The following is a 12,940-nucleotide window of genomic DNA, read 5'->3' as shown; positions in this document are numbered from 1 at the left end:
AAGACACTAAACCTGTACAGCTGAATACACTGGGGCAGATTTACTAATCTTACAGATGGCATAAGCTCAGACCTGCACCAGATTTATCACAATATCTCAGGCTGGATAGTAAATGTGGTGCAGGGAGAGGCACGTGGCTTAGCTTGAGATAGAATCTTACACAAGAACTGTGGTGCATTATGTTACTTATTAGGCTATGCCCCTTTCCTAGCGAGGTCCCCCCTCCCCTTTTCCATTAAGCAACAGGGCTCCTTGGACAAGGTGCAGAAACTGTAAACAGAGATGTGCCAAATTGCACCAAAATGTAGGTGCACTCAGTCATATTCAGCTTGGAGAATAATGACTGTAGAGCACTTCCATAGGATGGCTAACAGGAATACGAGTAAACAGACAAAGTTCATGGTTACTCCATGGGGCAGTAGTCATTTAGGAGTAATGCCACAAGTTCAGGCTGCCCATGTAAAGTTCTAAAATCTGCAATTTTAGATTGATCACAGTGTAACCATATGTTGGTAAGTAAAAAGGGTCACTTGCATCGTCTATGTAGGATTTATCAGCCTGCTTCCTATCTATCTGCAGACATTTCCTAGCACATCCGAAAATGTCTGGTGGAACTGATCTGTATCTGTTAGAAATAGCCGTGCAGATTACTAGGAGAAAAGATCATTATCGGTTAAAATGACCATCGATGGATCTGCTGACAGTCTAGTGTGTATGGGGGCAGCCGACAGTCCCCGAAGTCTGCAAATAGGAAAAACAAGAACCTGCATGCTGGACCTTAACATCTCCTAGCTTTTGTTCCACATGAGAAGTGCTGTCAGTGGTGTCTGACAACATATCTCCTCCCCTTCTCGCTGTGGTAGTAAAAATTCTGGATTGTCCGATCCAGGAATTTATGTTCAGGTTAGGGATGGTTCACAATTTTAGTAAGCTTTAGACAACAGCCACTCATACACAAAAATATTTATTGGTGGCCTACCCTGATTTCAGAAGAATATTCTATAAATCCAATGTATCACATGCTTCCAAAATTTCATAGGAATTGTGTATGCTGGATTCCTCCTCTCTAATTTGACATTTTACATTCTACCAGCTGCTTATTTCCAACCACCCTTTCACAGAAACCTTTTAGTAAAAGCTTGGAGGTGGGGGGAAATTGTGCCATTTTCCCAAAAGAGTGGTTAGTCATCTCACAGGATGTGACCCTCTGAAGAACTTCTCTTTTTGTTCTTTATTATAGACATAGTAAAATACCCTTTACGTAAAAAGTGACACAGAGTTCCCGATTGTGTAGAACAAGTGTGTCGCCACTAACCAATTCCCTTGTAAGCAACACAGTCCCAAATGGTCACAACTTTCCCATATCAAAGCAAAGTTTTTAAGTGACATCTACAAATATTTTACTTACCGCCTCGCAATGTAGTAGAAAACTGGATTCCCGGCCTTTGATGTCCCTGCTTGGTAAAATATATTTAGAGTTTTTAATGCTTTAAATTCTTCTTTCTCGTGTACCTGATGCCTACAGAAGACAGAAATATTAATTTACACTCATTAACCCAAAATTAATTCAACAAGAACGTCACTCATTTCAATAATAAAAAGGAAGGAACGGGTCTGGTACCTGGTCATAAATTCTTCAAACTTGGAACTGGTCAGATTCAAGCTAGACCAATGCGTGTCCGCAACTGGTTTGTGTTCTGGGGGGCCAAGATAAGCAAGCAGAGTTGCCATTTTATCAAATGGCCGCCTACCAACAGCTTTATGATCCCTTTGAAAGTAGAAAATAAAAGATTAATTTGCTATAATCCAAGATACAGTTAAAGGCTATGTACACCTTTGGGGCTTCCTTTTAATTATTGCATTCATTTTGAGCTAAAAATCATATTTTTCAATTGGTCTTTATTAAAAATAGAGCTTTTTTTTCTGTACAAACCTGAGATGCTCTAGTAGCAGCCTGTGGACTCCCTCTTTTCAGTCAGTTGGGGAGCTGAGGGGCTCCTTATCTCTGCTCCCTGACATTATAAAGGCTCATTATGGTTCAGATCTTAAGAATGTGGCTTAAATAAGTGATTATGGCCCCTTAGTAGTTGAGAGTTTAGGTTTATTAGATGACCTCACAAAGTGAAAGTACCAAACAAGAGATGAAAAAAATAAAAAACTGGAGACAGCTCGCCCATCTTTGGACGTGCTGTCTCAAGTTTTTTTTTTTTTTCATCTCTTGTTATGTACACTGGATTGGGGATCTTTTTACCACCCCCCCGGAGACATGCACCCACCGCACTGATACTAAGGAGTGCTGTTCATCCCTGTTTTTTCTAAGTGAAAGTACCAGTCACACAGTTAGAAAACCAGTTAGCCCTTTGTGACAGAACTGTACAATATTTTTAATAAAGGCCAATTGAAAATATGATTTTTAGCCAAAAATGAGTAAAATGCAATCGTAAACAAAAATTGCCTCTGAAGTTGTACATAGCCTTCAGCACACAACATATCAGAGCCCAAGCACAACCTTGATGAGACATGACTAAGCCCCAGCTAGACTGATGCTTGGTTTGGAATATTGCAGTTGTATCAATGCAGGCAACATGAGAAAGGTTAATGACTGCGTACCGGTTACTAGAAAGGTACTGTCCAATCTTCTCCTGATTGTTCCAGAGCAACCGATGTAAGGCAAGTACATTCCCATCCGTAATAAAGGAGAGGCTGTGATTAACTGTGTCACTTGGCGGGCAATTATTTGCAATGTCAAAGAAAAACCTATAAAAAAAAACAGTGGCATTTATAGGTCATGTTGATGGTACAGCTCTTATTGTGAACTCTGACTTTAAATTTACAATACATTTTATATATTTAAGTCTCTGCTCTTTCTGAGCTCAGTTGTACAAAGCGGCGGTCTATCAATGACTAACAACTGTGTCTATAAACGGAATTAAAGAGAATGCTAGCAATCACTGACAATAGCCAAATGGGGCGTCTTGACCTCAGAAAGAGTGGAGTTCCCAATTAGACTACTGCACTATACTCTTCTCCTCCTGCTCTATGACATGCTGGCTGCAGATTACACTGTATTTCATGGTGACAGGTCATTTCTAAGGGCTGAGAGGCGAGACACTAGCTGACCATCAGGCATAGCAATGTGCGCTCATGGAGGTCAACATACCATAATCTCAAATTCACAGTAACCGCTATGAAAGGGCAGCATGTACACATGACCTTTAAGTGTCAAGTTCAATTAAAGTGGCAAATAATTCATTGGCATGAATGAACATAGCCGGCTCTGACCTTGTGTCCACACGCTCAGATATCACAATTCTTACATGAAAACATGTTGCCAGTTTATAGGACGATACACACAAACTCTCAATAGCATCATACAATTAACATCAGAAATGGAGTCAAGATTAGATGAATGTCATTTTCTGAATGTGTCAAGGCTGAATGGAAAGCACAGCAAAATAATTAAAAAAACATAAAATCAATAGACATACCATCAATCCCAAGAAGGCAATGCTATGTGCCCAAAGTGTTCTAATATGGAGAAGTCTGCTGCTGTAACCCATAAACTAGTTTAAAAAGTGATAAAACAGAACTTTTTACCTTCGTGCAGCGTCAAAGTTGCTCTTCACAAATTCATTAAAGGGACGCATGTGCTCCTCTTTCGTAAACAATACGTGATTGGCAATACTCTGGAGAATCTGCCATACAAAGTAATTAGTGCAGATATATTTTCACCGTATGAAACATTTCTGGATCAAACATTTATGTAACTTCAACATACTCGCATCAATCCTATTCCCAAGTAGGGCTCACAACCTAATTTCTCTTAATTAACCCATCAGCATATTTATAAAGTTAAATACAGTAGGAGTTTAAAAAAATCAATCATTGATCTATAATGTAGTGAAAAATGTGTCCACGTGTCCGTACATGGCGTGGATTACTCTAAGGCCAGCTTATAGAGTGACTGTACTTTCATATAATTATATTACATTTGATAGAGAATGGTGTAACTACCAAATTACTAAATCATTAATGTAAAAAATATGCCTGCATCCACCGGAAAAAAAAGCTGTAAAGTCATGGCCACAAGAAAACATAAAATGTGTCAGCAGATAAGAACCATTTGGCCCATCTAGTCTGCCCAATATACAGTTGCAAGAAAAAGTATGTGAACCCTTTGGAATGATATGGATTTCTGCACAAATTGGTCATAAAATGTGATCCGATCTGATCTTCATCTAAGTCACAACAATAGACAATCACAGTCTGCTTAAACTAATAACACAAAAATAATTAAATGTTACCATGTTTTTATTGAACACACCATGTAAACATTCACAGTGCAGGTGGAAAAAGTATGTGAACCCCTAGACTAATGACATCTCCAAGAGCTAATTGGAGTGACGTGTCAGCCAACTGGAGTCCAATCAATGAGACGAGATTGGAGGTGTTGGTTACAGCTGCCCTGCCCTATAAAAAACACACACCAGTTCTGGGTTTGCTTTTCACAAGAAGCATTGCCTGATGTGAATGATGCCTCGCACAAAAGAGCTCTCAGAAGACCTACGATTAAGAATTGTTGACTTGCATAAAGCTGGAAAGGGTTATAAAAGTATCTCCAAAAGCCTTGCTGTTCATCAGACCACAGTAAGACAAATTGTCTATAAATGGAGAAAGTTCAGCACTGCTGCTACTCTCCCTAGGAGTGGCCGTCCTGTAAAGAGGACTGCAAGAGCACAGCGCAGACTGCTCAATGAGGTGAAGAAGAATCCTAGAGTGTCAGCTAAAGACTTACAAAAGTCTCTGGCATATGCTAACATCCCTGTTAGCGAATCTACGATACGTAAAACACTAAACAAAAATGGATTTCATGGGAGGATACCACACAGGAAGCCACTGCTGTCCAAAAAAAAACAAACATTGCTGCACGTTTACAGTTTGCACAAGAGCACCTGGATGTTCCACAGCAGTACTGGCAAAATATTGTGTGGACAGGTGAAACCCAAGTTGAGTTGTTTGGAAGAAATACACAACACTATGTGTGGAGAAAAAGAGGCACAGCACCCCAACATTAAAACCTCATACCAACTGTGAAGTATGGTGGTGGGGGCATCATGGTTTGGGGCTGCTTTGCTGCGTCAGGGCCTGGACGGATTGCTATCATCGAAGGAAAAATGAATTCTCAAGTTTATCGAGACATTTTGCAGGTGAACTTAAGGCCATCTGTCCACCAGCTGAAGCTCAACAAAAGATGGGTGTTGCAACAGGACAACGACCCAAAGCATAGAAGTAAATCAACAACAGAATGGCTTAAACAGAAGAAAATACACCTTCTGGAGTGGCCAAGTCAGTGTCCTGACCTCAACCCGATTTAGATGCTGTGGCATGACCTCAAGAAAGCGATTCACACCAGACATCCCAAAAATATTGCTGAACTAAAAGTTCTGTAAAGAGGAATGGTCAAGAATTACTCCTGACCGTTGTGCACGTCTGAGCTGCAACTACAGGAAATGTTTGGTTGAAGTTATTGCTGCCAAAGGAGGTTCTACCAGTTACTAAATCCAAGGGTTCACATACTTTTTCCACCTGCACTGTGAATGTGTACATGGTGTGTTCAATAAAAACATGGTAACATTTAATTCTTTGGGTGTTCTTAGTTTAAGCAGACTGTGATTGTCTATTGTTGTGACTTAGATGAAGATCAGATCACATTTTATGACCAATTTGTGCAGAAATCCATATCATTCCAAAGGGTTCACATACTTTTTCTTGCAACTGTACTGAATACTATGAATAAGCGCTGGCCCTATCTTATATAAAAGGATGGCCTTATGCCTATCCCTTGCATGCTTAAACTCCTTCACTGTATTTGCAGCTACCACTTCTGCAGGAAGGCTATTCCATGCATCCACTACTCTCTCAGTAAAGTAATACTTCCTGATATTACTTTTAAACCTTTGCCCCTTTAATTTAAAACTATGTCCTCTTGTAGCAGTTTTTCTTATTTTAAATATTCTCTCTTTTACCTTGTTGATTACCTTTATGTATTTAAAAGTTTCTATCATATCCCCTCTGTCTCGTCTTTCTTCCAAGCTATACATGTTAAGGTCCTTTAATCTTTCCTGGTAAGTTTTATCCTGCAATCCATGTACTAGTTTAGTAGCTCTTCTTTGAACTCTCTCCAAAGTATCAATATCCTTCTGGAGATATGGTCTCCAGTACTGCGCACAATACTCCAAGAGGTCTCACTAGTGCACTGTAGAGCGGCATGAGCACCTCCCTCTTTCTACTGGTAATGCCTCTCCCTATACACCCAAGCATTCTGCTAGCATTTCCTACTGCTCTATGACATTGTCTGCCTACCTTTAAGTCTTCTGAAATAATGACCCCTAAATTCCTTTCCTCAGATACTGAGGTTAGGACTGTATCACTGATTTTATGTTCTGCTCTGGTGTTTTTACGCCCCAGGTGCATTATCTTGCACTTATCAATAGTGTTGAGCGAACTTTTGTTTTAAGTTCGGCGTCTAAAGTTTGGATTCGGGTTATCGAAGAATCCCGTTATTGATTCCGCTACCACGGACCGCAACGGAATTCGGAATCCATGTCGGGATTCTTCGATAACCCGAAGCCGAACTTTAGACGCCGAACTTAAACCACAAGTTCACTCAACACTACTTATCAACATTAAATTTTAGTTGCCAGATTTTTGACCATTCCTCTAGTTTTCCTAAATCCTTTTCCATTTGGTGTATCCCTCCAGGAACATTAACCCTGTTACAAATCTTTGTGTCATCAGCAAAAAGGGGTATCATTCCACCTACGTCGCAGTCCACTGCATGTTGTCAGGCAAGATTTGTCCCTGGTTACAGAGACTCAGATTGCTGTGTGGGTGTGTCAGAGCTAGCTTCTACACTGCTGCTGAAAAATCACAGGAGCCTCCTGCTTTTCTGTAAATTGTGATTTCCCCCTCCTTATCAGCTTTCTGAGCATCAGAGTTGAAATCAAAAACAGTGGGAAGTAGTCACTGCGCACAGTACTGGCAGCAGGGATACACCCACTGCTTCTGAGAGAAATGCATCTAGCTGTGCAGCTGAAACAGGAATATGGCTGAAAGAGACTTTACGAAAGCCCGAACATAGTTACTCCTTTATGTTTTATGATTGCATGAAGAAGGACAGCCATTATGCAAACTTTTTTTTGGAAAACTCAGGTACATTTTAACATCCCTCCAGCTGTTTGGCTCAGTTCCCCTTCGACTAGGTGCAGAAAACGCCAGAGGGGAACTGAAGCTGATCCCATAGTTTTCTATATTCCATATTCATCCAGAGCAGCACTGATGACGCCAGATGCCAAATACTGCCAGACAGAAAAAGGCTGCCTTCTGGCACCATCAGTGTATAGACACCAGATCTGTGCACTGAAGTGCAGTACACATATATCAGATGTGTCTGGCTCTTAACCTAAAACAGCTGGCCGGGCACAACCGACATACACTGCGTGCAGAATTATTAGGCAAATGAGTATTTTGACCACATCATCCTCTTTATGCATGTTGTCTTACTCCAAGCTGTATAGGCTCGAAATCCTACTACCAATTAAGCATATTAGGTGATGTGCATCTCTGTAATGAGAAGGGGTGTGGTCTAATGACATCAACACCCTATATTAGGTGTGCATAATTATTAGGCAACTTCCTTTTCTTTGGCAAAATGGGTCAAAAGAAGGACTTGACAGGCTCAGAAAAGTCAAAAATAGTGAGATATCTTGCAGAGGGATGCAGCACTCTTAAAATTGCAAAGCTTCTGAAGCGTTATCATCGAACAATCAAGCGTTTCATTCAAAATAGTCAACAGGGTCGCAAGAAGCGTGTGGAAAAACCAAGGCGCAAAATAACTGCCCATGAACTGAGAAAAGTCAAGCGTGCAGCTGCCAAGATGCCACTTGCCACCAGTTTGGCCATATTTCAGAGCTGCAACATCACTGGAGTGCCCAAAAGCACAAGGTGTGCAATACTCAGAGACATGGCCAAGGTAAGAAAGGCTGAAAGACGACCACCACTGAACAAGACACACAAGCTGAAACATCAAGACTGGGCCAAGAAATATCTCAAGACTGATTTTTCAAAGGTTTTATGGACTGATGAAATGAGAGTGAGTCTTGATGGGCCAGATGGATGGGCCCGTGGCTGGATTGGTAAAGGGCAGAGAGCTCCAGTCCGACTCAGACTCCAGCAAGGTGGAGGTGGAGTACTGGTTTGGGCTGGTATCATCAAAGATGAGCTTGTGGGGCCTTTTCGGGTTGAGGATGGAGTCAAGCTCAACTCCCAGTCCTACTGCCAGTTTCTGAAGGACACCTTCTTCAAGCAGTGGTACAGGAAGAAGTCTGCATCCTTCAAGAAAAACATGATTTTCATGCAGGACAATGCTCCATCACACGCGTCCAAGTACTCCACAGCGTGGCTGGCAAGAAAGGGTATAAAAGAAGAAAATCTAATGACATGGCCTCCTTGTTCACCTGATCTGAACCCCATTGAGAACCTGTGGTCCATCATCAAATGTGAGATTTACAAGGAGGGAAAACAGTACACCTCTCTGAACAGTGTCTGGGAGGCTGTGGTTGCTGCTGCATGCAATGTTGATGGTGAACAGATCAAAACACTGACAGAATCCATGGATGGCAGGCTTTTGAGTGTCCTTGCAAAGAAAGGTGGCTATATTGGTCACGGATTTGTTTTTGTTTTGTTTTTGAATGTCAGAAATGTATATTTGTGAATGTTGAGATGTTATATTGGTTTCACTGGTAAAAAGAAATAATTGAAATGGGTATATATTTGTTTTTTGTTCAGTTGCCTAATAATTATGCACAGTAATAGTCACCTGCACACACAGATATCCCCCTAAAATAGCTAAAACTAAAAACAAACTAAAAACTACTTCCAAAAATATTCAGCTTTGATATTAATGAGTTTTTTGGGTTCATTGAGAACATGGTTGTTGTTCAATAATAAAATTAATCCTCAAAAATACAACTTGCCTAATAATTCTGCACTCCCTGTATGTGAAGAGCCCCAACTGCTGAAATGGACTTGTAGGTGTAATTTGAGACAATAGCAAGTACAGGTGCAGCCTAGCAATTAATGGTAATCAGCATGCCAATCCGGAGGCTGGGCGGCTCCATGTACTGGCACCCTGAAAGGGCGCTGCCACACAAATCAGTAGGGATGCAATGTTAAGCAGTTACTGCATCGATAAAAATGCATCCAAAACACAGTTTTGAGTGTAGCCAGCAGCAATGAATTAAATCATTTAGATCAGTGGTGCCCAACCATTTTTCATTTGAGGGCCGCACTAGACTTGGTATAAATTTCGCGGGCTGGAACCAGGTAACTTTGCCAGAAAAAAATGCAAACGCTGTGAGGGGGGACATGTGAGCATTACTACTGTGAAGAGGGCACATATCTGCCATAACTACTGTGAGGGTGCACATATCAGGGTATAACTACTGTGAGGAGGGCACATATCAGGGCATAACTACTGTGAGAGGGCACATATCTGAGCATAACTACTGTGAAGAGGGCACAAATCTGAGCATTACTACTGTGAAGAGGGCACATATCAGGGCATAACTACTGTGAGAGGGCACATATCTGAGCATAACTACTGTGAAGAGGGCACAAATCTGAGCATTACTACTGTGAAGAGGGCACATATCTGAGCATAACTACTGTGAAGAGGGCACATATCTGGGCATAACTACTGTGAGGGGGCACATATCTGGGCATAACTACTGTGAGGGGGCACATATCTGGGCATAACTACTGTGAGGGGGCACATATCTGAGCATAACTACTGTGAGGGGGCACATATCTGAGCATAACTACTGTGAGGGGGCACATATCTGGGCATAACTACTGTGAGGGGGCACATATCTGGGCATAACTACTGTGAGGGGACATGTGTGATCATAACTACTGTGAGGGGGCATGTGTGATCATAACTACTGTGAAAGGGCATGTGTGAGCATTACTACTGTGAAGAGGGCACATATCTTGGCATTATTACTGTGAGGGGGCATGTGATGTATACATAAGTGTAATGTATGTAGTGCAGTATGTGATGATCACACACTGCACTACATACAGGGAGTGCAGAATTATTAGGCAAGTTGTATTTTTGAGGATTAATTTTATTATTGAACAACAACCATGTTCTCAATGAACCCAAAAAACTCATTAATATCAAAGCTGAATATTTTTGGAAGTAGTTTTTAGTTTGTTTTTAGTTTTAGCTATTTTAGGGGGATATCTGTGTGTGCAGGTGACTATTACTGTGCATAATTATTAGGCAACTTAACAAAAAACAAATATATACCCATTTCAATTATTTATTTTTACCAGTGAAACCAATATAACATCTCAACATTCACAAATATACATTTCTGACATTCAAAAACAAAACAAAAACAAATCAGTGACCAATATAGCCACCTTTCTTTGCAAGGACACTCAAAAGCCTGCCATCCATGGATTCTGTCAGTGTTTTGATCTGTTCACCATCAACATTGCGTGCAGCAGCAACCACAGCCTCCCAGACACTGTTCAGAGAGGTGTACTGTTTTCCCTCCTTGTAAATCTCACATTTCATGATGGACCACAGGTTCTCAATGGGGTTCAGATCAGGTGAACAAGGAGGCCATGTCATTAGATTTTCTTCTTTTATACCCTTTCTTGCCAGCCACGCTGTGGAGTACTTGGACGCGTGTGATGGAGCATTGTCCTGCATGAAAATCATGTTTTTCTTGAAGGATGCAGACTTCTTCCTGTACCACTGCTTGAAGAAGGTGTCTTCCAGAAACTGGCAGTAGGACTGGGAGTTGAGCTCGACTCCATCCTCAACCCGAAAAGGCCCCACAAGCTCATCTTTGATGATACCAGCCCAAACCAGTACTCCACCTCCACCTTGCTGGCATCTGAGTCGGACTGGAGCTCTCTGCCCTTTACCAATCCAGCCACGGGCCCATCCATATGGCCCATCAAGACTCACTCTCATTTCATCAGTCCATAAAACCTTAGAAAAATCAGTCTTGAGATATTTCTTGGCCCAGTCTTGACGTTTCAGCTTGTGTGTCTTGTTCAGTGGTGGTCGTCTTTCAGCCTTTCTTACCTTGGCCATGTCTCTGAGTATTGCACACCTTGTGCTTTTGGGCACTCCAGTGATGTTGCAGCTCTGAAATATGGCCAAACTGGTGGCAAGTGGCATCTTGGCAGCTGCACGCTTGACTTTTCTCAGTTCATGGGCAGTTATTTTGCGCCTTGGTTTTTCCACACGCTTCTTGCGACCCTGTTGACTATTTTGAATGAAACGCTTGATTGTTCGATGATCACGCTTCAGAAGCTTTGCAATTTTAAGAGTGCTGCATCCCTCTGCAAGATATATCACTATTTTTTACTTTTCTGAGCCTGTCAAGTCCTTCTTTTGACCCATTTTGCCAAAGGAAAGGAAGTTGCCTAATAATTATGCACACCTGATATAGGGTGTTGATGTCATTAGACCACACCCCTTCTCATTACAGAGATGCACATCACCTAATATGCTTAATTGGTAGTAGGCTTTCGAGCCTATACAGCTTGGAGTAAGCCAACATGCATAAAGAGGATGATGTGGTCAAAATACTCATTTGCCTAATAATTCTGCACGCAGTGTACATTACACACATGTATACATCACATACTGCGCTGTCACCTTCTTCTGCAGGTCTACCTTGATGTCTGGTCTTTAGGCTTCAGTCAGATCCTCCACCGCCATGCTTGCGCCGTGTGCCCGACACCACCAGGACCTGGCCCCTCCTCCTTTCATCTCCCGCCGGCTTCTCCTACAGCAGGGCGCTCTATCGCTCCAGTGCCCACCCAATCTTACCAATCAGGGGCGTAGCTAGAAATAACTGAACCCCATAGCAAAAAAATGTATGGCCCCCCCACTCCCGGACCTCCCACCCAAACACCCCTTCAGGACCTCCCACCCAAACACCCCTTCAGGACCTCCCACCCAAACATCCCCACACCAATCCCTAGATCCCCCTTCAGTGTCGTCCACAGATTCCCCCCCCCCTTCAGTGTCGTCCACAGATTTCCCCCCCCCCCCTTCAGTGTCGTCCACAGATCCCCCCCCCCACCCAGAGCTGCTTCCTAGCTAATTTATTCACTGCACTTGCCTGAAATTGAAGAGAAGCGCCGTAATCTCGGAGGGGCCAGGAAGACTGTGCATGCGCACTTCGATGCCTCTGCCAGTGCGAGATTACGGCGCTTCTCTTCAATTTCACAGAGGCAAGTGCAGTGAATAAATTAGCTAGGAGGCAGCGCTGGGCGGGGAGATTGCAGGCACAGGCAGCATCGCTTTGCTGCCTGTGCCGTTCGCAGCGCTCCCTGTGCTGATAAAGTCCTGTCACTGCGCGGGCCGCATGACACGGCTTTGCGGGCCGTAGGTTGGGCATCACTGATTTAGATGATTTATCCTATGCAGGACACCAATGTTTATTACTGGCTAAATTCTATAACTGCATTGTGAATGCATGTCTTTGATACAGTAACTGCGTCAACACTGCATCCCAACTGTGCTGCGGTCCAGTGCCGGAAAATAAAGCTGGAACAGGTCAATTTATACAACTTCTAGAAGCAGCAAACATGGGGAAAATCTAGAAGCATTTACAAGTACTATTAGGGAGTCTTCATTTCTGTGACTGAAAATCAGTTCCATTCATCTGAATGAAGTTATTCTGGCAGCAAGCACATGGATTTCTGCAAGCCCCATTCAGAAGTATGTGTCCCTCGTCTGGGGTGGGGAGCCTCCTACAATTAATATCCTATAATATCAACTTTCTACAGTATAGACATTTCAAGTTATTCTAATACATTTATGTTCCACTAACATATAAAACATTAC

The 12,940-nt window shown here is 42.3% G+C and overlaps 1 protein-coding gene across 4 annotated transcripts in view; it reads right to left on the bottom strand.

Moving 5' to 3' along the window:
* The window catches only part of NF1 (neurofibromin 1), a 259,226-nt gene that overhangs the window by 101,107 nt on the left and 145,179 nt on the right, over nt 1–12,940 (bottom strand). For all 4 annotated transcript variants that reach the window (XM_040424878.1, XM_040424880.1, XM_040424879.1 and 1 more), the window contains 4 exons: nt 3,598–3,695; nt 2,611–2,757; nt 1,622–1,768; nt 1,409–1,519 (listed from right to left, as the gene is read on the bottom strand). In XM_040424878.1, coding sequence (XP_040280812.1) covers nt 1,409–1,519; nt 1,622–1,768; nt 2,611–2,757; nt 3,598–3,695 — 503 coding nt within the window. The remainder of the gene's footprint in view (nt 1–1,408; nt 1,520–1,621; nt 1,769–2,610; nt 2,758–3,597; nt 3,696–12,940) is intronic.

This window comes from Bufo bufo, chromosome 3 (assembly GCF_905171765.1).
Source record: "Bufo bufo chromosome 3, aBufBuf1.1, whole genome shotgun sequence".
NCBI classification, from domain to species: Eukaryota; Metazoa; Chordata; class Amphibia; order Anura; family Bufonidae; genus Bufo; species Bufo bufo.
This window is presented reverse-complemented; position numbering and strand designations above follow the sequence as displayed.